The sequence below is a fragment of the Aristolochia californica genome, unplaced genomic scaffold (genome assembly GCF_029961685.1).
Source record: "Aristolochia californica isolate CCGP_79_NKW_82.1479 unplaced genomic scaffold, dmAriCali1.0.hap1 SCAF_6, whole genome shotgun sequence".
In the NCBI taxonomy this organism is placed as follows: domain Eukaryota; kingdom Viridiplantae; phylum Streptophyta; class Magnoliopsida; order Piperales; family Aristolochiaceae; genus Aristolochia; species Aristolochia californica.
In genome coordinates, this window is record NW_027182257.1 from 33,496,454 (window position 1) to 33,522,644 (window position 26,191).

Sequence of the window (26,191 nt, forward strand, 5' to 3'; positions counted from 1 at the left end):
ACATAAAAGAAGAGAGCACTAAATCAGCCTTCTCACTCAAAGTCAGCCAATAGTCCACCAAATTAGAACTCAAAACTACCACAAGACCCAAGCTCCCAACATCAGACCACCAACAACCATACAGCAACCGGTCAGCCATAACAGCAAACTCGGAGAGTGAAAAGTGCAGATAAGTAACAACAAGAAACACCAAACAGCACCAAGACAGCAATAACAGTATTCAGGCACGCCAAACAGTAACAGCCACCATTATAACACTTCCAGCAGAAGGAAATTAATAGCATAAAACAGCAACAATACACCGATAACAATCCCAGATATCTGTGCTGGTGTAATTTAGCAGCAGCAATGGTCAACAAACAATTCAACACAATGTGGCCACAACAGCATCATTTAAGGTAAAAAAATAAACAAATAACAGCTAAAACTATCAACACGAACAGAATAAAAAAAAATGTAGCCTTAAAAACTGCGCAGACCAAAAAGTTTGATCTTTTAAGCAGAGCCCAGTGTCTGTAGGTTAAGGAGAGCAAATCAAGAATACTTGGATAGATCTTACCTGTTATCCATTAATCCAACTCTAATACCATATAAAAATGGATAAAGATTGAATTTCTTGAGAAAAATAAGAAGAAACAATGAAATGAGAGAAGAGAATTTCTGCATGAAGTCCAACCACCCTTTATATCTCATTAAATTGAAGAAAATTGCATATAATGACTAAATTGACCCTCACTATTTACAGTCATTCAACTTACCGTTCAAGTGAACATTAAGACTATTCTTGACAACAGAAACTGCTACCATCGAAGTAGCATATATAACTACCATTATACCCCCTACAGCATGATGACCAAAATACCCTGATGAAGGAAGAAAAAGGGAAGGAATCCAACACTACCTGTTTCTATTAGTTGCTTTTGTTCAAAAGAGTATGTAACATGGTTCATACACATGTAATTGCCTTCCTAGCTCCTAACAAAGTCAGAAGCTGATGAGTTCCATATGACTGTGCCATCGCACGTACAGATCTTTTTGTAGTTTTCACCCACTCCAGCACTTCTAGCAATCACGGCAGCTGCAATGCCCTGGTCAGATTTGTCTTCAGTTTCATACAGCACTATAGATCGACCTATGAGATCAGAAACTCTCAGTTTCTCCTTTACACCGGAGAAGTGGGCCTCGCCAGACGCTTCAACATCCAATGTTCCCAGGTCACCCAATGGCTAAACAATGCCAGGCACCAAACTCAGAATATCTTAACAACTTCAAAGTAAGCGCAAAAAAAAGCAAGAACCAATACAGTCTAATATTAAAACATCGGTCAGAAATTTCCGCTCCCCCCCCCCCCCCCCAAACACACACACACACAAACACATTAATGATAGATAGCAGATAATATTAAAAACAAGAAGTCAATGGAAGCAATAAAACAACAAAAACAACACACTAAATTACTAGGTAAAGTTGAAGTTTGGTTCAAATCCATCTCAAAATTACTAACTGAATTAGAAAGCCTCTTCCAAGTAATAAACACATGATTTTTCTCATCGTAGATCTCCCTGGATTACTTTTAGTACTTCCCATGTGGATCCGTTTTTTATGACCTACATGTGGATAACATTGGGTGAAAGCGCAAATCCATGTACTTACACTGATCCCGTCCCAAAATGACAAACCAAAGTACAAGACCTCCCAAAGTAAGTAATACAGGTTTTTTCTTATTGTGGATCTATATATAACTATTTAAAACATCACACCATGTTCACTTTCTAAGTTTTCAACGGAAAGAGAAGATTATGTTCAACAGTGGTAAATATGGTTTCTCAAATGAAAAAAGAAAAATAGCAAAATGGCAAACACAAAAAGAGATGAGGGTTCTTCTTGGGTGCCTTACTCAACCATGAATTTATTGTTAAATAGATGATTACATCCTATAATTAACCATAAAACTAATGACTATGAAACTATGGAGAAAAGTTAAATCCTCGTATGTCCCCTAACACCCAACTTCTTAAACTACCCCAAAATAAGCATAAGAATACCAAAACTAACCTTAGGGTGGCATCTAACATCTACCTCTATGACAACTTCATCCTAGAGCTTCGACTATGATTGGTGGCGCTGGGGTCATCCATTGTCCCAAAGTTCAACGCTTTTATAAACATCAGCTTATAGGCCACAAGAGGTCGACAAAAGAAGATCTCAAAAAAAAAAAAAAAAAAAAACTTTGTCATTCCATCTAGCAAGAAGTCTCATGCACAAGTACACTAGTGAAGCCTCCACTTCAAGAAAAAAATAATTCAACAAAAAAAATTTCCTTATTGGCAGTTTGGTGGGGCCCTCACTTCAAAGCAACCAAAAACCATTCTGCTTGCTGTTTATGATCTTTCAAGGTCAGATAGGTATCAAAAAACTATTCATCCTTATAGGCCCACTTGACTGAATCTTCTAGATGAGCTAGGCACAATTGAAGATATCCCTTGAAAGTGGTAGTTGGCAACTTCAATAGAGATTGAGATTTCCTCACAAACATAAATGCACCTTGTATTGGTTTTGGTTGGTGTAAAGGTGTAGTTTTTGCTGATATGGGGGTACAATTTCTTCTAGTGGAGTTTCAACCTCAAGATTACTCAGTACCTAGGACTTAACTTATTACTCGTAGCGAGAAAGGATTTGATTACCCTGCCTGTTCATTCGCATGGTAGTTTTAAACTCTGCTTCAAACTGATCTAATTATTGAATAATCGAGTCTCCAAATCATGGACATGATTGTCAGATTTAGAAGCCATCTCTATCTGTTCCATCCTAAACCTTTCATTATTCCAAATGATGGTTTTTCCCCATAAACAAATCAAATTAAGAAGCTGATTTTTGGGTTAGAAAGTAAACTCACTATCTTTCTTAGGAGGTATAACTTGCGATACAAAAAAACATTCTCGATAGAAGTAATCGCTATCTTAGCAATCTTCATTTTTGAAATATATCCAGATTCATTGTTTGTTAAAATATATCCAGATTTATTCTCTTATTGTCCAAATTCATTGAATGTTGAAATATATCTATAGATTCATTGTATATTAAAATATGTCCAGGTTCATTCTCCTATGTTGTATATATCGTAGCCATTATAGTTGTGATTAAATTAAAAGTGAAAAAAAAATTATTCTTCATTTTTTTCATGGTATCCGAGCCTAGGCTCTATATTCTTCTTTTTCCCCGGCCTTCATTGCCGTCAGTCAACCATTGTTTCTGGTCTTCATTACCAGAAAGTTTTTTTATTCCTTTATTGGCCTCATTGCCAGACTTGTCTGTGCGGAAAGGTACAGCGACAGATTTCTCTTTCGTGTCAAGCTTCTCTACCACTGTGTCTAAGACTTCCAGGTCCTCAAGTGTTACAGAATACTATAACAAATTGTGGGAGTTGTTTACAGAGATAGAAATATGTCAGCATGTCGAAATGGAATCTGCTACAGAAGTGAAAAAAATAAAAAACATGTTGGAGAGAGAGAGAGTGTTTCAGTTCTTGTTGGGACTCAATCCTGAATTCGATCAAGTATGTGATCTTGTTCTTGGTAAAGAACCCTTTCCTCGTATTACTAAAACTTTTACTCTCATTCGTGAAAGTCAGAAAGATAAAAGGTGGTGTGACTATTGTAATAAGCTCAGACATACCAAGGAATCGGGCTGAAGTTATATGGCAAACCTCCCAACTGGAAGATTAAAGATGGTAGAGGTATGCAGGCAACTACACAAAGTCAAGGAGCAATTCATCTCAGTACTTCCGAGACACATTTATTCAATAAGTAACAATTAGAGCATCTGTATGAACTATACAATCAATTCAAATCTAGTCCCAATAGCTCTACTACTAGTTCACTTGCACAAAAAGGTAGTTCTCTTGTTGCCTTTAACTCGTCTTCTAATCACACACTATGGATAGTTGATTCAGGTGTTAAGTGATCATATGACCAGTCTTTCTCATTTGTTCTCGTCCTATACTCTTTTTCTTGGTAATCTTAAAGTCCATATTTCAGATGGATCTTTATCTCCAATCATAGGGAAAGGTTCTATTGTTCTTTCTAAGAATCTAATCCTGCAATCTGTCTTACATGTCCCTAACTTGTCTTGTAATCTTTTGTCCATCAGCAAACTCATTAAAGATTTGACTTGTGTTGCTAAGTTCACTCAATCTTGATGTGAATTTCAGGATATGTGTTCAGGTTAGATGATTGGCAATACTAGAGAGGTCAATCAACTCTACTACTGTGACAAAAGTGCATCCATAGTTAGACAAGTTCAAATTTCTGGCAGTTCATTTTCTCTTTCTATTAAAGATGAAATAATGTTATGGCACTATAGACTAAGTCATCCAAATTTCTTGCATTTGAGTAAGCTGTTTCCTTCACTTTCAAAATTAAAAATAGTACTCTTTTCCAATGTGAAATCTGTCAACTTGCCAAACACCACCGTACCACCTTTCCTTCTCAGCCTTAGAAACAATCCCAACCTTTTTCTCTCATACATAGAGACATTTGGGAGCCATTGAGAGTGAAAAATCTAACGAGGACACGGTGGTTTATTACATTCATAGATGATCATACTCGAGTTTGTTGGGTGTATCTTTTGAAAGAAAAATTTCAGGTTGCCAAGGTGTTTAAGAACTTCTATACTATGATTGAAACCTAATTCCATACTAAAATTCAAATCCTAAGAATAGATAATGGCAAAGAGTACTTCAGTTTCATTCTTAGCCAATTTCTCATGGAAAAGGGAATACACCAAACAACTTGTGTAGACACCCCTCAACAAAATGGTGTTATTGAATGTAAGAACAGACACCTTTTAGAGATAGCTTAGGCAATTATGTTTACCACTGCAGTTCCAAAACACATCTAGGGAGAAACCATTCTTACTGCATCTTACCTCATCAATCAAATGTTGTCCCAGGTATGTCAATTTCAAAACCTCTCCACATTCTATTGGAGACCTACCCTCATGCACAATCCTTCAATTATCTATCTCCCAAGGAGTTTGGTTGTATTGTGATTGTTCACGTTCATAGTCATACCCATAGAAAACTAGATCCGAGAACTCGTAAATGTGTCTTTCTTGGATACTCACCAACTCAAAAGGGATATTTAAGTATTTTAATTCTACCACCAACCAGGTCTATGTGAGTATGGATGTCACTTTTTTTTATGATCAATCTTTTTCCCCTAAACTTCTCTTCAAGGGGAGAATCTTTTTCCCCTAAACAGTTGTCCCCTTACATGCCTATTATGTTACTTCTTGTCTTGAAATAACCACTTCGTCTCCTCATCCACAGATTTTTCCTATCATAGATTCTCTTCTTGAACACGAGTCTATTGTGCTAGAAACCGAAAATCTAACGTAGCGGAAGAAATACAACCTGAGAAAAACACCGAGCTGCATGTCTATAGGAGGAGGCATAACCTACAAGGTGTGGAGCAACAACCACAAATAGACTGTTAAGATTCAATTCCAAGAAAATTAGGTACCTCAGATTCTTCCTTGTGTCCAAAATCTTATGGTTTTCAAGACCTTAATATCCCTATTTGCCAAATCATCCTATATCTCATTTTGTGTCCTATTACAGATTGTCTTCAAGCTTTACAGCCTTCGTTTCTAACTTGTCAAAAATAGAAATTCCTAAGTCTATATAGGAAGCTCTTGTTGTTTCAAGTGGAAAGAGGTTGCTCTTGAGGAGATGAAGGCGTTAGAGAAGAATCGAACTCAGGATATCTTCCCAAAGGAAAAAGCCCAGTTGGTCATAAGTGGGTATTCATAGTGAAATATAAATCATTTAAAAAAAAATAGTGAAACATAAATCATTTCAAAAAAAATAGTGAAATATAAAACTAGTGGATCAATAAAAAGGTACAAAAGAAAGGCTACAAGTAAAGGGATATACTTTGAAATATAGAATAGATTATCAGGAGACCTTTGTTCCTGTTGTGAAAATGAATGGTGTCACTTACCTGCGATTTAGGAGTCGATGTGAGAGGAGGATCTGAGTTCTTATGTGTAGGCACGCACCATTTCTGATATACTTGTAACGGTTTTCCTGTAGTAGCATCAAAAGGAGGAATAGGAACATCCTCCACGACAATAGGTACAACAGTATCTGGAGCTGTAAGACATGCAAGTTCATCTATAGAGACCGACGAGTAGAATGGAGTGTTCTCAAAGAATGTGACATCAGTAGATATAAATGTCCTCCTAGTAGAGGGATAAAAGCATTTATACCCCTTCTAAGTACGAGAATATCCCAAGAAAATACATTTTACTACACGGGGAGACAAGGAGACAATTTATCCCTATAAAGACCAAAAACAAGTGCAAAGCAACGAAAACAAGGTGTCAGATGGCATCAATACCTATTAAGGGACTTTTCCTCCCAGAACAGAGAAAGGTTATGAGGAAGCAAGCAGTAAGAACCGCATCTCCCCAATAAGATTTTGGAAAATTCATGTGAAACATCATAGTGTGTGCAACTTCCAACAGATGATGGTTCTTCCACTCAGCCACTCCATTCTGTTGTGAAGTAAAAACACACGAGGACTGATGTACAATCCCTTTACTCTAACAGAATAAATCAAACTTATGGTTCATAAATTCCAAACCATTGTCAGTGTGAAGTACATGAAGAGAAGTATCAAATTGTTTCTTTATTTCATTAAAGAAAAGTTGAAACATATCAAATACTTCAAATTTCTCCCATAGGAGATGCACCTAAGTACATCGACTAAAGTCATCAATGAAAGACAAATAATACTTAAAACCAAAAATACTAGATACAGAACAAGGACCCCAAACATCAGAATGTGTGATGTCAAATAAATGACTACTTCTAGATTGACTGAGAGGAAAATATGTCTGATGATGCTTGCCCAACTGACATGACTCACGCTGAAATGAAATGCTAGAAGGAAATGCTGGAAAAAACTAAACCAACTTCGCAGGGGATGGGATGACCTAACTGTAGATGCCACTGTAAAGGTGTGTTGTCAGAATATAATGCCTGTAATGAGTGTTGTGAGTGGCTCTCTATTGGAATATATGATGGACTGTCATTTTCTACAGGAACATCCTATCCACCATTTGCAACAGGCTAGGTGTTTATGATGTTCTCACACCCCCAACTTGAGAGGGAGTGTTGGAAGATGGGCTCAAGCCCACACAACTAAGGAAGACCCACACATCCAAGAGAGGTGGAAAATGGGCTCAAGCCCATAAGACCAAGGAGAAGGCTCGCACGTTCAAGAGTGATGACATGATGGTAAATAAAGAGTCATCTTATAAAGATGGCACTGATATAATTAGTTTAAGTTTCTTGTCTCTTCTTCACTCTTCTAGGGTGCAGGGCATAATTATAATATTGTAGTTCTATATATCTATAAATAGAGCTTCAGGGGGAAGGTTAGGACACAAGTTCATAACTTCTTTCTTCCTCCTGTTTTCTCCCCAACATGTCTCCTCTCCTTTTCTCCATGAGCCAATCCATGGAATCTTAAAAATCAACATGGTATCAAAACATTGATTTTTAGGACTTGTGGCTATGGTTTTTTAGAATTCCTATCATTTTCTCTTAGCAGCTCATTCCGAGTTGGCCTACCCATATTACGTGTTTTATTTTTAACTTCTTCCAATTCCCAGTTTTTAAATTGGGGGACTGAGGTAAAGTTGCGGAAGCTAGTTGAAGGCTTTTACGAGATCGAAGAAATTTGGAGAAAAAGAATCTGCAAGGGAAAACCCAATATCTCATCAAATGGAGTGTTCAGCAGGATCCGAACCTGTGCGAGCAGAGCGCTAACACACGGGAACCTTATGAGAATCTTAAATTGTGTATAGACATAATTGAAGCTTTCAAAGAGATCCTTGGTTCCAAATCCACCAGCAAAAGCAAGCGCAAGTTTGGAGGTCCTCACGTTCAATCCAAAAAGAAACACGGTACTTCCAAATCAGAAGAAGTTGCAAGGAAGGCATCTACAATTCTTCACCCGAAGTCAGCATACCTGCTGTCAAGATTCGGGAGTTCGATCTTGAATAAACCAGGTGAAACGTGATGAAGGGTGGCCGGAAGAAGAGCGAACCTCCGGCATCTTACGTGCCGGCCAAATCTCTGACAAGTTCATCCTTCATATTGATTATTCATCAAAGCAAAACACATAGTCACAAGCTTTGATAAGAGAAACAGCAAATCATCTTCATATTGGCAATCTGGTTCTTCGTCGTTGGAACTTGCTCGTCGTTGCTTGCTGTCATCGTCTCGTTATTACATCATTACAATTGTTATTACATTGTTGTTGCTGGAGAGGATGACACAGGAAAATCTACTTCACCGCCGGATTTTACCAGCTCTGTCTCTGTGGGAACTAATCTCGGTTATTATTTTTCGGAAACTATCTTCGGAAGTTGTTGTTCTTCGCTGGATCAGATTAATCATCCTGGCATTACGGCTTATTCTGTTGCCTATTCGGTTGCTGCTGTTTATCCAGCTTTGAATACTGCTGCTGCTGAATTGCTAGAAGATTTCCTGGCTGGCATTTTTTTTTTCAAAGATATCAGAATCGGTTGTGGCTAGTCTCATGCTTGCATCTCTCTTATTTCTAGAAAATATTTGCTCGAGTTGGATTAATCCTGCTGGTGTCTTATCGTATCTTCTGAAGCTGTTGGTATCCAGCTTCACGGGATCTCTGTTTGATCCCGATTTGGCAATCACAATTATGTGATTCATTGATCTTCGGATTTCCATTCTCGGTTTTCCATGATTATCAACCTGATGTATTGCTCTGTTTGGCTTTTCTTGCTCTGTTGGTAATTTTGGAGATTGGACAATCTCTGTTTTTCCGCTTCGGTTATTGTTTTCTCCGCAGCCGAAATCGGAGGGAGAGGTGTTGGTTTATTCTCAATGTTGTTTCCCTTGCCGTCATTCTGAGATCTTTGCTGGATTATTTTCTCTGCCGCAGAAACATGTTTCTGCCGAGAATACATTTGCTCTTGCTACTGTTTCCTTTTTCGGGAAATTCTCTGGCTCATTGCCAACTTGGTTGCTCTCTGGAGAAGATGACTCTGCTATTAATCAGAGTCATATTACTGCTCGCTGCTGGTTTTTTTTTTTTTTACTCATCTCACTGCTATAGAGCCGCACCAGACTTTGTCGAGTCCACTCGGTTTGGTTCAACTTGACTCAGCCCACTTGCTCTCTGCCTCTGTTATACTGGCCCGGGTCCCGAGTTCTTAACCAATTTCTCCTGCCACTCAGCTAGATTGGTCTAATACCTGACTCGGCTCGAGTCGGTCACTTGCCTTTGTCTGACTCGGTCCCTTGGCTCCGGCTTAAATATTATCTTGGATTTTTTGGCAGCTTATTTATTCAAGGATGGACTCTCTACGGATTATTTTATGTGTCCTTATTAAGGACTTTCATTATTTGGTACTTATTATTTGGGCCTTGGCCTGTATCCATTGTTGCTGCTTTTGGTGTCTCTTTGACTGAGAAATTATTATTGAAGGACTCCTCGATTGCTGACTGTTATCAGCACATGGTGGCCCCACCATATTATCTTTTGGTGACTCCCCATTACCCTCTTATTATTTGTTAAAATCACTTTTGAGCAATGCCTATAGACCTACTACCTACAAAGGATAGAAGTGTACCTAACATCCAGCATGAGTCAAGTTTATTATTCACCCCAAAGGTGTTTTTTTAGCTACCCTTAGAAAGTGAGTAGACTCTGTGCCCCACATTTGGGCTACTTTTCCACCTTTGAAATTGAGCGGAGAGTATTTCAAATTATGACCATTTTGACTAGAATATGGAGCTTTGTCATACGGCTAAGAGTGATTTTTCTTCTCTCGCCATTATATTGTGCACGTTGGGTCTCTTGACAAGAACAAAGAGATCACCAGCTTGGGGGGGAGTGTTGGAAGATATGATGGACTGCTATCTTATATGGGAAAATCCTATTAACCTTTTGTAACAACCTAGGTGTTTAGAAGTGTTAGAAGATGGGCCTAAGCCCACACGACCAAGGAAGGTCCACACGTCCAAAAGAGGTGGAAGATGGGCTCAAGCCCACAAACCAAGGAGAAGGCCCACACATCCAAGAGTGGTAGCATGATGGTAAATAAAGAGTCATCTCATAAAGATGGCACTGGTGTAATTAGTTTAAGTTTCTTGTCTTTTCTTCACTCTTCTAGAGTGAAGGGTATAATTATAATATTGTAGTTTTATTCATCTATAAATAGAGCTTCAGAGAGAAGGTTAGGACACAAGTTCATAACCTCTTTCTTCCTCTTGTTTTCTCCCCAACATGCCTTCTTTCCGTTTCTCCATGAGCTAATCCATGGAGTCCTAAAAATCAACACTCTCTAAATAGCACAGTCCATCTCTCTAACACGTGGAACCAATCGTCCTCCTCGTCATGAGATCCTGGAAAACTCAATAAGAAAGATAAAAAGTGATGAAACAATTAATAGACTTTGTGAGTTGACTAATGGGCAGTAAGCTTAAAGGAAATTTGGGAATAAACAGTACAGACTGGAGAGACAAAAAAGATGACGGAACTAATGTACCCAGTCCTTGAACTGAGAATATGGATTCATTAGCTAAGGTGACATGCTAAATCGTAGGAAACTCTTGTAGCTCAGAGAATAATGAAGACATACCTGACATGTGAGTAGTGGCACCTGAGTTAAGAATCCAGGTAGAGGAAGGACGCACATGTAGAGCTGACGTACCTGAGTTAGTCAGGGTAGTTGTAGGAGTAGAAGTCTGAGCCACAGATGCCAAGGTAGAAGCAGCAATCAACTGTGTCATGCGTTGAACTAGCTGTTGCATCTCATCCGATGCTCCAGGTACAATGTACACTGTGAGCCCAGTATGCTCTGCAGTCTCATGAATAAGAGAATTTGCCCATGTAGGTTTGCCAAATTTGGTTCAACACTTATTAGAAAAATGGTTGGTAAGTCCACAATGGGTACGTTTTTTGTCCTACCTATCATCACTATGACCTCGACCTCTGCCTTGACTATCTCTTCCTTTACCCCTAGTGCCACTACCTTTACCTTTAAAAACTTCTATGGATCCCAAAGTGTTTAGTGCAGACATAGGAACACCTGTAACATCGTTACCCCCTTGTGATACAACGGTAGATTTTGCACGTAAAACTCTACCATATGCACTAGAGAGATTGGACATCCTCGGAAGCTAGAAGTTGTGCTCGAAGAACATCAAATTCTGGTCCTAATCCATCCACAAACTTGGCAATGTGTACCTGTCCATGCTGCTTTCTAGTTTCCCTCTAATCAGTAGTGATGGGGAGAAAAATAGAAATCTCCTGTAGTATGCCAATTAACTCACTATAATACCCTGTGATAGATCGTTGACCTCGTTTGAGGCTAAACATCTTGGCATATCACTCACATACCCTTGATAGATTACTTTCTTGAGCATAAATGGACTCTAAGGAGACCCATCACCTTGGCTGTGTCACAGTTTATAATTCGATTCCTGATTTTGGAATCAATACTATTAAGCAGCCAAGTCAGCACTTGGCCACCCTCAGCTTCGCAGACATGATTCAAAGTGATATAACCTACTCAGGGGGTGATGCAAGCACAAAAATCTCGTATTGGGCTATGCACTAAAAAATTGGTAGTTCTCCCAAGCCAAAAAAGTCCTCTAAGACTCTATTCCAGCATTAGACTGCACCTAATAGCAGTAGAAGCCAACAACCCTAAGGTTTTGGCAGAAAAAGTATGAGAAAAATTGAACCTTTTGCAACCAATCAAGACCAAACCTCAAAAAACCCTTTTCTGGACTTGCTGGCTTCAAAAGAGGAAGAAAATAGAACAACTTGATTCCAGAACCTAAAACTCTGATACCATGATAAAAAAATAAGTAAAAATTGAGGGTTTTGGAGAGAGAATGAGAGAAAGAGAGGAAAGAGAGAAGAGAGCTTGAGAGAAACTGCTCTGGATGGAGGTCAAGCATGACCCCCACTTCTTCTTATTCACTCAAGTGTCAGACAGTTACAAAAACTTCCCCTATTTAGTTATTTTTTACATAAACCCTTATATCTCCCAATGGAGTTACCAAAATTACATGAAATTTGTACTACAAAGAAATTTAAACATGCTGAGCAATATAATATCATCTCCAGAAATTAAAGCTAAGGTAAAATGACTAAAATGCCCTTCTACTGATTTTCTAACATTTCCATTAGGTTAGCTGGTGGAATTATTTAATTCATTATTCCTTCCACTCTTCATTAGGCAAATGCAATTCCTCATTTCTTTATTTCAATTGTGCATAGAAGTTGCAGCTCTTTGTTAACTTCAAAGACGAAATCTTCCCTCCACCAACTTCATGCCTTGCTGCCACTATAAGCTCTCTAAAAATAATTTCAAACATAATTCCTTCAGGCTCTGCTGATACTGGCTGTGGTATCTGAATCAAAATGGTCAAATTATCACTACTTTCTCGTGGACCCTCGGCATATCTGACTGGACTAAAGCTGAGATTAGAACACTTATTCAAAGCGCAAAAAATATTCTCTTGTTGATACAAGGTCCGCTTCGTGATGAAACAGATTTAGCCATTGTCACTGAAGGTGTAATTCTTTATTATTTAATGGAAATGTACCATAATAAAAAATGACAAAAAACAAAAGTGGGTGAGAATTGCCCATTGTAATATGCTGGCAGGAAATACCCTCTTTTGCTAGAAAATTTGAGGTAGCAAAACAAAGAGAGTCCTACCAATAGATGACAAGAGGAGAGCAAAACAATCTCATCAAAGATGTGCTCCAAATATCAGAAGATGTTTCTTGGTGAAAAAATGCTTGATAGACTGAGTTCTAATGCAAAGAACTCTTCATAACAGAGATCTCTCATTATACATGATAAAACATTATTTCCTTCTAATAGGAAAGGCAATGTATAACCATCTTCAACTTTCTCCACATCAACCAATAGGATCTCACCAAACCAGAGGATCTTAGTATTAAAAAAATATAGTATCATCAGAAAGATATATTTATTTAATAATGAAAATGTGTTGAACATGACCATACCACCTTACTCTATCCATCAACATCGTATCTCATGTTGGTCTTCCAATGTGTTGAATCAAGGTCATTTCCTTACTCTTCCTTGAAGAATTTCGTGTGTAGCCCTCACAGGCCCTTTCATATCATCTTCTGACACAACTATTGGAACCATTGGGCTTCCATGGTTCAAGTAATAAAATTTCTGATGCAGTTAATGCAGCATCAAGTCTCCACACTTCCATAAAGATAGACATGAAGGTATGGAAATGAGCAAAGAAGCCATTGAGGCTACCAAAGAGGTAAATGCTATAGTTACTCCAAAACCAAAGTAAGATCTTTAAGATCCTCCAACTCCTTCACAAGCTGCATCTTATTTGCTGATCATCAATACTGAGATCAAATTTTATGTCTATCTTCTTTCATGGAATTATGTAATACTAATAAGCAGCCAAATACTTGATAGCATATCATCAATATACTGACAGTCACATGTTAATTGACAACCACAGTACAAAACCACAAAGAAAGAGAGACTATTTCTGACTATAAAATTAATAACAAGATCTTTTGCTAGAATTCAAAGAGAAGACATTCATATCTTTTTATCTCGTGTTTGAGATGATCTCTTTTCTTTCTAAAGTAACTTGGTCCTTCCTCAAATGTATTTCAGTGAAAACGAAATTCCTAATGCAGAATCATATATTGTTGTTTGGCGATGCTCCTGTACCTTAAGAACCAGTATCAACATAAAAAAGCATTGCAACATAAATTTGAGAAGTTTGAGAGAGATTACACCAATTCCAGAGAGTTTGTTTAACAATTGTAGAGCCACACCAGTCACACATAATTTTAAAGAGAAGGCATCCACCCACAGACAAGTTACTTTAAGTTGGAAATATGCAAACATCGCATGGACAAAAGATGGAGGATCAATACCTCTTCAGAAGTGATCCAGCAAGTTGGATTGAACACTTTTCCGGTGCTTGCTGCTCCCCTCGTCAAATCTCCAAACTCATTTATGCTCCAACCATGTTTTCCAGGTGACAATCCACTAAAGTTGGCTTCAACTCTTGCCAATTCCATATGTACTTGTACCAAACGGACGACACCAAAAATAATTGGACCTTTGAATTCCACAACTGCTGCCGAAACCAAAAATTCTACAAACCCAGACAGTAAAAATTACTGACTAAATTTAATCATCAGCATAAAAAGTAATGGATATTAAAGAAACAATTACATGTGCTTCAAAGCTCAATGATCAATATTAATTGGGAAGCAATAAAATGGAGAAGAAACATATGAAAACAAGGCAGAAACAATGTCCATCCAAATAGTATCAACATGATCTATAAAGAGACAGAGAAAACTAATCTGAATAACTGACCTTCTGAGACACCCTGACCTATCAGTCGAGTTTTTCGACCAGTTTGTTCTAGAGCATCAGTCATGCTCTTAACGGATGAAGAACCATGTACTCTCACAACTTGGTTACTTAAGTCCACATCAACACCTTTAACTCCTGAAAGGAAGATAATCCTTTCCAATTAGATTTTACACAAGAATAAATTAGTATAAAAAAAGGCCTTAGAGTAACGTCCACTATCAGAAAGCCTTCAAAAATAGAAACGTAGAAAGATGGAAAGCATCTACCATTGACCATCTGCAATTTGTTCTTAACAGCCGAAACACAACCCTCACATTTCATATCTACCATGAACTCCGTCTGCGAAGTACAAAAATGTGTTCAAATTATAGCACAGGACACACGAACTATAGAAACTATGGACGCCAATAAGGAAACAAACATAACCCAACAAGAACGCCACAAAAAGCTTCTGGAGCTTGACAGGTTTGATCAACTTACAAGCAGCTCTGGTAGAACGCCATTGTCCTGAGAATTTAAATGGATACAAACAAATCACAGTTTATTTAGAATAACTAGTCCCAAAAAACAATGAACACAGTAATCAAAGGCGAAGAGTTTGCGCGAAATTGTTCCTACACAAAACACCTGAAGGTATCAAATGAACAGCCTAATATGAAGACCACACAAAATTATGAGAAATTTACTAGCCTGTAGGGACTGATTTCTCTCCGTCGTGTGAGAATCCATCTGGAGACCGGTTTGTAGCGAATGTACGATCCGGTTTGACGGTTGGAGGCAGAGTTGATAAAGAGAGAGAACCGAAGCTCAATTTGGGAGGAGAGAGAGAAGAGGAAGAAAGAGCTGTTACGGCGTCAGCAGCAGGGACCACCGATGAAGCTGCGAGCAAGTTGAGAAATCCCATTGTCGAGCCTCCCCCTAGACTTTCAACTGTCGAACTCTGACATGCAGGGCGCAAAAGGACAAAATCGTCATTTAGTCGAGTTTTCTGCTTCAAAGTTTTTGGTCACATAAAAGAAAAAAAAAATCACTTTCTCGTTTAGTTAATAATTTTTTTCTGGAATCTAAGGAGAAAATAAAAGAAATAAAAACTTTAGAAAAAAAATTCAACATCAAATTTTTAAAATATTACTTTTTTTTTCATTTTCTATATTTATCCAAATAAGAAAAACTATATTTTTCTTCAATTTTCTCTCTCATTTTCCAAAGGTATCCAAACAAAAAAAAACATCTTTTCTTTTGTTTTGTTTTCTCTTTTCTTTCTCCTCTTCATTCTCTTTTCTTTCTCTTCTCTTCGTTTTCTTTTCTCTCCACTTTTTGTGTTCCATACACAACTTCAAGTTTTTTTTGTTCTTTCATTTTTTTTTTCTTCTCATCTCCCCTGAAATTTGGATAGAAAATCGGTGTTCCAATCATTTTCGCAGCATTGGGCACAACCAATTGAAGAGAGGCATCTATAGAGGAGAAACCTAGATGGCCATTTTCTGACTAGTATGAAGAGTCTTAGAAAAAGGTCACATCCCTAGACACAAGTAACCTTTGAAGAGTAGGATTGTAGCAAATATAATCCATCTACATGCGAGAGTATCGTAAGAAGATACAATTAACAAATTTTGGATCAAGTTTACTACGTTGTGATGAGGTAATATGAACAAAACATGTATACTTGAAGACTTTAAAAAAAAAACGAAAAATGATCACCATGTGGAAACAATAAGGAATATGAGGATTTATGATCGAGAACAAAAAAGGGTAACCTATTTATAAGAAAACACGTAGTAAGGATGGCATGCGGCCAACAAAAGTATAGTACTTTCATGGTATATAATAAGTCATGGGCTACCTCTAGAAGATAATAGTTCTTCCATTCTAGTACAACGTTCTTGTTAAGCACCTAGCCAATACTACCCAAAAGACTGGCCTATTAAGAGCGGAAGACATAGGTATTTAACCTAGGATCCAGTTGTCTGATGCACTTTGATTGCTATCCCATAACAGTACTCCCACCGTTACGAGCCGACGACCACGGTGGCGTAGTGACACTGGCCCATCCGCAGCCTACCAGTAATTTTAATCCAGCCTATGCATGCCCCGGGAATCAAACTCGCAACATGGCACCCACTTTGATACAAAATGTTAAACACCTAGCCAATACTACCCAAAAGACCGTCCTGTTAGGAGCGAAAGACATAGGTACTTAACCCAAGATCCAACTGTTTGACGCACTATGATTGTTGTCCCATAATAGTAAATGTTAAGCACCTAGCCAATACTACCCAAAAGATCAGCCTGTTAGGAGCAGAAGACATAGGTACTTAACCCAGGATCCAGTTGTCTGACGCACTGTGATTGTTGTCCCATAACAGTCCTCCCACCATTACGAGCCGACGACCATGATTGGGCAGCAACACTGGCCCAACCGCAACCTACTAGTAATTTTAATCTAGCCTCTGCAACCTACCAATAATTTTAATCCAACCTATGTGCTCCCCGGGAATCAAACTCGCAATGTGGCGCCCGCTCTGATACCAAATGTTAAGCACCTAGCCAATACTACCCAAAAGACCGGCCTGTTAGGAGCGGAAGACATAGGTACTTAACCCAGGATCTAGTTGTCTGACGCACTGTGATTGTTATCCCATAACAGTTCTATTGAGAGGTGTAGACACAAGACGTTTGATGGATAATGTCATTTTTTTTTACAAAAGGAGTCTAGGTCACTAGAGAGATATTCTTTAGCATTATCAAATTGTTGTACTTCAATTTTCTAACCAAATTAAGTGACCACCATAGCATAAACGATTCATGAAATTTCAAATCACTCTTTAAAAAAGAAATATCCATGTGGTACGAGTAAAATCATCAATGAAGGTAATAAAGTACTTAACTCAGGAAATATTTAAGACACTCAAGGGTCCCCATACATCTGTGTGAATCAGCGAAAAAAGAGCAACACTTTTAAGTTCAAGTCGAGGAGAGTATGTGGTCCTTTGGTGTTTGCTCAATTGACACACTTGACAATTTAAATATGTCATATTTTTTAAAGTAGGAAAAAGAAGATGAAGAGATTGTTCGGATGGGTGTCCCAACCAATCGTGGCATAGATTCTCTTCAGTGTGTTTGGTTGAGATAGAATTTATTTGAGGCATGTCTAGGTAATATAGCCCCCCTTGTTCACGGCCTCCACAAATCACCTACTTCATCGTAAGATCCTGAAACACACAAGAAATGGGTGAGAAGGTGATGAAGCAATTAAAATGCCGAGTAAGATGCCTAACAGATAAAAGGTTCAAGGGAAAAGTAGAAAAAAAAGATATTTGTGAGCGAAGTGATGGCGTAATAGAGGTTGATCTTTTCCCGAGAACTTTAGTTTGGAACTCATCAGCTATGGTAACAAATTTATCTAAGAAACAAGGAGAGAAAGAATGGAGTAAACCTTTGATGCCTATGAGATGCTCAGAGGCCCCTGAGTCAATTATCCAGGAGGAAGAGGAGGATGTGGCAAAGAGCATACCTGAAGCGGTGGTGGCAGCAATAGTGGAGGAGGAACTTGGAGGAGAGGCCATTAGAGTTTTCATTTTCTGGAATAAGTTATACTCATCATAGGTAAGGGTCCTCTTGTCTGTTGGTTGGGAAAACTTGTCCTCCTTTGTACCACTAGTTGATGCTTGATTAACCATGGCCATTCTAGTTTGCCATAGATTTTCCAGCACTGATCGATGGTGTGGCCATATCTCCCATAGTGGGTGCATTTCTTGCATTTTGTTCTACAGGAATCAGTCCTTCCACCTCTTCCTCGACCTCCTCTATAATTTCTTCCACGACCTTGATGTGCCCCCTATTATTGGAGTAAATAACAGATAATTAGGGGTGGCATCGAATCGAGTCGTGCCTGAAGATGCCTATGTTCGAGATTAATTTGATTTAAATATTTTGAACTCGACCTTGAGCTGAGCCTAGCCTCGAGCCTAAAATTGTAATCGAGTTCGAGCTCGAGCCCAATAATTTTAACTGAGTTCGAGCTTGAACTCAAACCTACATTTAAAAATTTGTATAAAATACATGTCAAATAAACTGTATATAAAATTGTGCACACATTTTACATAAAATTGGGCATGACTTGTACCTAAAATTGGGCATAACTTCTATACATTAACCTTGCATAAAATTGCCCATGCACCTCAATGACAGGAGTATTTTCTCTTTCCAATCAGTATAATTGTCTCCATTCAGAGGAATAATATAGGAGGAATCAAAATTTAGAAAAAATAAAGTTTGAACAACTACAAAATAAACAAAGAGATTACTAAAACATACAATGAAGCCAAATATTGATTATTTATCTATGTAAATAAATTCAAACAAATAAATCAATATGTCATTATGATCTTTCATGTGGGCTTAGATCACATAAACGATTTATATAACTTTATGATGGGATCAAAATTTGTTTGTCAATAAATTTTCTTGGCCTATGGGCAATTAGAACTGTTTTTTTTAGTATTTCTATCTCATCCTGATTAATCACAAAAACATTTACAATGTGGTATTCAATAATTATATTTCCATAATTAATCATAATTTTTTATGTCATTAAATTTTTGTGGCTAAGTTTAATGTCACTAAAAATTTCATAATTAAGAATGATGTGGCTATTACTCAATTATTCAAATGTAAACAAAAATATGACATCAAGATAATTGACTAAAATTGATGCCAATTATTAATTCCTTATATTTAGGTCAACCAAAAATATGTATAGAAAATTAAGTATACATAAAAGACTAAATAATTTTTTTCATAAATATACATTTATAAATTCATATTTGCATGTAAAATTATTTAATTATATGAAGTAAATAAGAAATGGCATAAAAACAAATATATTGATTTTGTAGTTATTCAAATATCTATTAAATGTATCCAAAGATATCACTCAAGGTGACATGGATTAAAGGTCATTTTCTTAAATTTTAAGTTGAGGTTGTGCGTTCAAATTCCACACTCAACAATACAATTTATGTTTTTTTTTTAGGATTTTTGAGTTGATCGGGCGAGCCCAAATCAACTCAGTTCGAACCCTAGAGATTGTCTTCAACCTCCAGCCCTATGCTGGCCTTCCTCACAAGCTCGATACTGGCCGCTGTTGTAATCGATGCTGGAACACCCAGAAAACAAAAAATTTCTCCACAAATTTTAATCCCGCAGAGCCAAGAACACACGAGCAGAGCTCCCCCATTACGCCTACTGGTCATCGACTATGAAGACCTGGACCGAGGACGGTATCTTCACTGTGCCGGTGTCTCAAACGGACTAATGTGCTTCCAAAATCTCGACAAATCCTTCACCATCGCCAACCCAACCCTTTACAAATCTCTCTATCTCCCACCAATTCACTGTCCATTGCATAACCCAGCTTCTGCTACATCCCCTCCACCAAGGAATACAATGACACCAAAGAACGAAGTTGCTGAAGAGGGAAAACGCCGAAGAATGAAGACGACGAAGAGTAAAGATGCCTCTCCAATCCTTGATTTGCTACTCCTCGAAATTGAAGCCCAAAGATAGAACAAAGCCGAAGAGAGGAAAGGACGACTGAAAGCCAAAAATATTAGGGCTCGACCTGAAATTGCTCGTTAAGTAATGAGCCGCTAAATTGAACCGCGGTTCGCTCGAGCTTGCTCATTTACTTAAACGAGCCTGAACCTCATCTCGAACTCGATTCGAGTTCGAGATTTTTCGAGCCGAACCAAGCTGAGACTGAGCCAATTTTGAGCTATTCACGAACCGGCTCGATTCGATGCCACCCCTACTGATGATACTTTAGTAGGAGAAGGGGAAAAAGAATCTGGAATGTAGAGTAATGTGCAATATACATCATCAAAGGTGGGAATAGCATATGAGCTAAGAAATTGAGTTTTAACAACCTCAAAATATGGCTTAATATTCGTGAGACAAATAGTTGTTGTAAAGGCTTCCTTTATCTTATCTTGGATAAAGACATTAGAAGAGTTAGTCTGAGCTAGCTTCCATTATTGAAGAAGGCCTTCGAACCTAGCCAAGTACTCATGGATATTTTCTCCTTGTGTAGTATTAAATATACTTTGGAGAATATCATATGACCTTTGCAAGTTATCAGAGCTAGAGTACAACTTAGCACATGTTTCTTAAAGAATTTTGTGTGGACTACAAAGAATTGAATGCCCAAACTGTAAAGGATAAGTTCCCTATACCTATGGTGGAGGAGCTCCTGGATGAATTGCATGGCTCACGAGTTTTCACAAAATTGGACTTGTGCTCGGGGTATCATCAAATTAGAATGCATCCTCCCGACATCGAGAAAACAACAGTCCGCACTCATCACGAATATTTTGAGTTTGTAGTGATGTCGTTTTGATTTTTCAATGCCCCATCCACTTTCCAGGCGTTGATGAATGAGGTATTCCAAAACTATCTCCGAAAATTTGTGCTTGTATTTTTTTATGATATATTAATTTACAACAAGTCAGGGGATCAGCATTTAGAGGATTTACATATTGTATTTCAATTGCTATGGGCTCACCAACTTTATTTGAAACGATCTAAATGCTCCTTTGCCAAATCCCAAGTGGTCTATCTCGACCATATTATTTCAAATGCAGGGGTCACCGTTGACTCAAAAAAGATTCAAGCCATTTTCGAGTGGCCACAACCTCAAAATAGCTCAGCTTTGTGAGGGTTTTTGCATGATACTACAGAAAATTCATCAAGAATTACAGGTTGTTGGCAGCACCATTGACCAATGTTGAATTTATGGAAAAGTAAAATACTTCATTGACATCAATAACTTCTTGTAATCAGATTACATGAACGTCTATTTATAATTGAGGAAGGTAGTAGAGTCCAATTACAATAAAATTACCCTTGTCCCAATTACACCCAAACTCTAACACTTAAAGTTAAGTCCTAACATAATTAAATAACTCAAAGACAAACATAACTCAAACTAAAGCTCTTCTTGGTCGTGACCCTAAGATAAAGACACTTTTGTGAGTCCTTCTTGATCTTCCAGCTGATGTGATAAGGATGTCAGCTCATAGTAATCATTGTGGGTCCTACTTCTTAAGGGCTTGGGCCTATCTTGTGGGCCTTCCTTGGTCGTGGGCTTGAGTTTATCTTCCAACACTCCCCCTCAAGTTGGGAGTGAGAGAACAACATGAACTCCCAACTTGCTGCAAATGATGTATAAAATATTTTTTTTTATAAAATGGCACATCTTCCAATCAATATGCCTTCATTGAGGCCTTGCGGCATTATATAAGTGAGAGTAAAAATCACTCCTAATTAGTAAGTCATTGCTTCATACTCCAGTCCTAATGTTGGATGTAGGGCACACTCTATCTTCTATCGGTAGTGTGTCTATTGGCATTGCTCTGACGTGTCCACCACCGTGTCCCTCCACAGGACAACGACTCTCAAGTGGTAGGAGACATAAAAGTCATTACAGGGGGGGATTACATAGATGCAATAATAAGTTCTTCCATCATGGACTTCTAACCACAAATAAATTTGATCTTTTTGACAAGGATGAAGTTCCTCCGTCATGGACTTCCAACCACAAATAATTTTGACCTTTTTGACGGGGTTGAAGTTCCTCCGTCATGGATTCCCAACCACAAATAATTTTGATCTTTTTGACGGGGTAAAATAAATGATGACATGAGGCCACCTCTTCTTCAATAATAATGTCCCCAAAGAGACATAATAGCTATAGCTGAATATAACACGACCATCTTCCAACACATATAACACGAACCAAATAATAAACTTTGTAAAAGAACCCATGAAATAATCCGATATAAAAATCTCTTCTTAAATGCACAAGCTTCATCTTTTGTGCTCACATTTTCTTGAATATTTTGGTCACGTAAAATTATTCACAACGTATGAAATATAATACCTCTTTCTTGTACTTTTTCTACTTCTCTCCCTCAAGCTGGGAGGTAATGGCAGTGATCCCAGTTTGAACCAAATATCATAGATGTAGTAATAAGCCCAAATAATAGAGATGTATAAATAAGTCCTCAAATCAGGGAGAAGTGAGATATTTTTCTGATATATCAACTCAAATAGTGACGCAAAACAATCGGCTTAAATTCGGATTTTCAATGTAACAGAATACCAGCATGACCTTTGATTCTTCCAATTCGAATATATCTTTCAATATAGATCAGATTGACATAAAAAATTTTCCTTTAAGAAAGTTGACTTAAATACCTTTCATAAAAATATAACTTAACTTCATAAAATATAATTTTTAGAAGATAAATAATCTGATATATTTCTGTCTCAGTCATCTGGCCGAACTAAATATTGTTTCTCCTATTTTTCCAGAATGACCATTGACTCTTCAAAGATCAATATATCCTTATAAAAAAATCATACTGAGGATTGGTTGAAGAGTTAAGAAAATAGACTTACGTATCTTTCTTTTGATATATAATTCTCTTTCTTGATAGCATAAAATACCTCGGAATTTGAAGTTTTCTGCTACCGCTAAAATCTCTTTTTCAATCTGACCTTTGCTGCTTCAAATATCGATTTCTCTTTGCAGATAGATCAGATAAAAAATTGGTTGAATAGGTAAAATAATAGACTTACAGATATTTATTTCGATATATATTTATCCAAATAAAGTCTAGTTCTTGATAGCAAAAAAATACCTCGAAATCGGAAGATTTCTGCTGCTACTCGAACCTTTTTGCAATTTGGCCTTCACTCATTCAAATATCAATATCTCTCTATAGATAAATTCAATTGGAACAAATAGATTTTCTTTAGAAATTAGACTCAAATATATTTCTGTTAATATATAATTTAAAATATAAAAAACTACTTATAGAGGTAAAAAATGCAAAGCAAACTATGGGTGTAGGGACTGAAAAAAATAACTACAAACCTAGACTTAGGTTTTAGGGTTTAGAGAAAAGGATCTCATTACCTCCGTGAGTTGATCAAGTCAACTCACAGAACCTGCTCTGATACTATGTTGAATTTACGGAAAAGTGAAATACTTCATTGACATTAATAACTTCTTGTAATCAGAGTACATGAACCTCTATTTATGATAGAGGAAGGTAGTAGAGTCCAATTATAATAAAACTACATTTGTCCCAATTATACTCAAACTCTAACACTTAAAGATAAGTCCTAACATAATTAAATAACTCAAACTAAAACTCTTCTTGGTCGTGACCCTACGATAAAGACACTTTTATGAGTCCTTCTTGATCTTCCAACTGATGTGATAAGGATGCCAGCTCATGGTAATCATTATGAGTCCTACTTCTTATGGGCTTGGGCCCATCTTGTGGGCCTTCCTTGCTCGTGTGATCCATCTTATAATAATCTTAGATATGTGAGCCTTCCTTGGTCGTGTGGGCTTCAGCGTATCTTTCAACAACCAACCTCCTAAAGAAAAATTCCTTTACTTGGAGTGAACTGACATCACAGTCCTTGCAAGCTCTCAAACTAGCACTCACGTCCACACCAGTTCTGCAACTCCCTAATTTTAATGAGTTATTTGTGGTGGAGTGTGACACGTCCAGTGGGGGCATTGGGGCCGTCCTTCAGCAGCACAACCACCCGATTGCATATTTCAGCAGGTAGTTGACAAAAAGGCATCACAAATTGGTAGTGTATGAAAGGGAATTGGTCGGTTTGGTGAATGCGGTGCAATACTGGTGACCTCATTACAGTCTCAAATTTTTGCTAGAACAGTGCCTCACTACTTCTCCTCAATAACATTGGATCAGGAAGTTGATGAGATTTGACTTTTCTAAGAAGTACTGAGCCAGTAAATTAAACACGGTGGCAAATGCTTTGTCAAGGGGACTAGGGGATCGACAGCTCGTCTACGTAGTGAGCCAACCTCATTTTCTCCTCTTAGAATTGGTTAAGGAGGAAATTCAAAATACTCCCGCCCTATAGGAGCTGCACCAACAAATTACAGAGGGGGTAAGGAACTCTAAGTTGTCAATTAAGAATAATCTTATCTGCTACAAAAATCGTATCTATTTACCTCATACTTCAGAATTGATTGCAGCAATCCTATCTGCCTACCAAGACAACGCCCACAACGGCATCCAGAAAAAATTGAATGGCATTCAGGATGATTTTTATTGGTAGGTCATAAAGTCCACCATTGCTAAATACGTGACAACCTGCTAGGTATGTCAGTCCAACAAGACCGAACACTTGAGTCCAGCAGAACTCCTCCAACTACTTGCCCTTCCGACACAAGTTTGGGCCAATATATCTATAGATTTTGTTGATGGTCTTCCCAAGTCGTCCGACAAATCAGTGCTATTTGTGGTGGTGGATCGATTCTCCAAGTATGCTCACTTTATTCCAATGGCACACCCCTATATAGCCTCAAGAGTGGTGCAAGTATTCCTTGAGAATATTGTCCGTTTACATGGCATTCCGAAATCAATTGTCAGTGATTGGGACGTGGTCTTTACCAGCCATTTCTTGAGGGAACTTTTTCATCTTTGTGGCACCAAGCTGAACTTCTCTTCCTCCTATCATCCTCAAATAGACGGCCAAATAGAGGTGGTTAACCACACCGTGGAGATGTATTTACTGTGCCTTGTGGGCAATCGCCCTAAACATTGGGTTCAATGGCTACCATGGGCAGAGTATTGCTATAACATGTCCTTCCACACAACCTTGCATGCACTCCATTCCTAGTTCTTTATGGCAGAGATCCCCCTCGATTTCTCTCTTATACTCCGGGCTCCACCAGAGTTGATGCCATTGATCAGGCCCTCCTTGACTGTGACCTGTTGTTACATGATATTACGGATCACCTCCGAAAGGCCCAAGTTTGTATGAAGGAGTTATACGATAAATGGCACATGGACATCTCACACAAGGCAGAGGACTACGTATGGCTATGACTGCAACGTCACAGGCAACACTCCAACAAAATAATATAGCAGCTCAAATGTGAGACAATTATTTAGAGTATAATTGTTGATTTAACATAACCAAATTTTTTTAGATAAATTTTTTTTAAAATTTTGCATTTGATATTTTATTTTACTAAAAAATTATCGGATAAGTATGGTAATGTGTAAGATTGATTATTAAATTTTATTTATTTTCCTGGAAAATGCACTAATAAGTCTATTTAATTTTCTTTAATTTTTTTTAAAATTTTCATGTAATTTTCTAGTAAGACACTGATAGGTTTTTATCTGAAGGTTTCTTGAAAATATGTATCTTAGGAAAAATATTTTTATCTTTTCATGGAATATAAAATTTCTATCAAGGGTAATAATGGGCCCTAAATTTCAGATAAGATCTAAACATTCGAAGACACTAAGTGCTAACAATATCCTTTTTTAAATTACATTTTAGTAACCTTGAGGACTTTTGTAGGTTTGCATTGTTAAATTGCTAACAACTTACGTGATTTATATGGCAATCAACTATTTGTTACTGCATTTTCACGTGCTTATGCCGCCGGAACTTCTGTTATTATCAATAAAAAGTAAATTTTTATATTAAGGATTAGAATTAAATGTGATTACGATCCCATATCAATCGAGAACATATTAAAGGCTCGCCTATAAATTATATATTACAAGTATGGTTTATAGAATCATATAGAAGCATCATCTTCGCTGTTCATACAAGCATAGTTATTTCGTTTTTACAATATTGATCGCCTGTCTCACAT

At 37.6% G+C, this 26,191-nt stretch overlaps 1 protein-coding gene across 2 annotated transcripts; it reads right to left on the reverse strand.

The window, feature by feature from the left end:
• Positions 1-675: 675 nt before the first annotated feature.
• Positions 676-15,339, reverse strand: LOC137934734 (copper chaperone for superoxide dismutase, chloroplastic/cytosolic-like). Of its 2 annotated transcripts, none has more exons than XM_068779242.1 (6): positions 15,157-15,339; positions 14,947-14,973; positions 14,733-14,805; positions 14,467-14,601; positions 14,016-14,239; positions 676-1,088 (listed from the first exon to the last, which is right to left on the reverse strand). In XM_068779242.1, exons 1-6 carry the CDS (start codon positions 15,193-15,195, stop codon positions 969-971), a joined length of 618 nt encoding a protein of 205 aa, XP_068635343.1. In that variant the 5' UTR covers positions 15,196-15,339; the 3' UTR covers positions 676-968. The 2 variants fall into 2 exon arrangements, with proteins under 2 accessions (XP_068635343.1, XP_068635342.1); XM_068779241.1 differs by having other exon boundaries at positions 676-1,226.
• Positions 15,340-26,191: the final 10,852 nt, after the last annotated feature.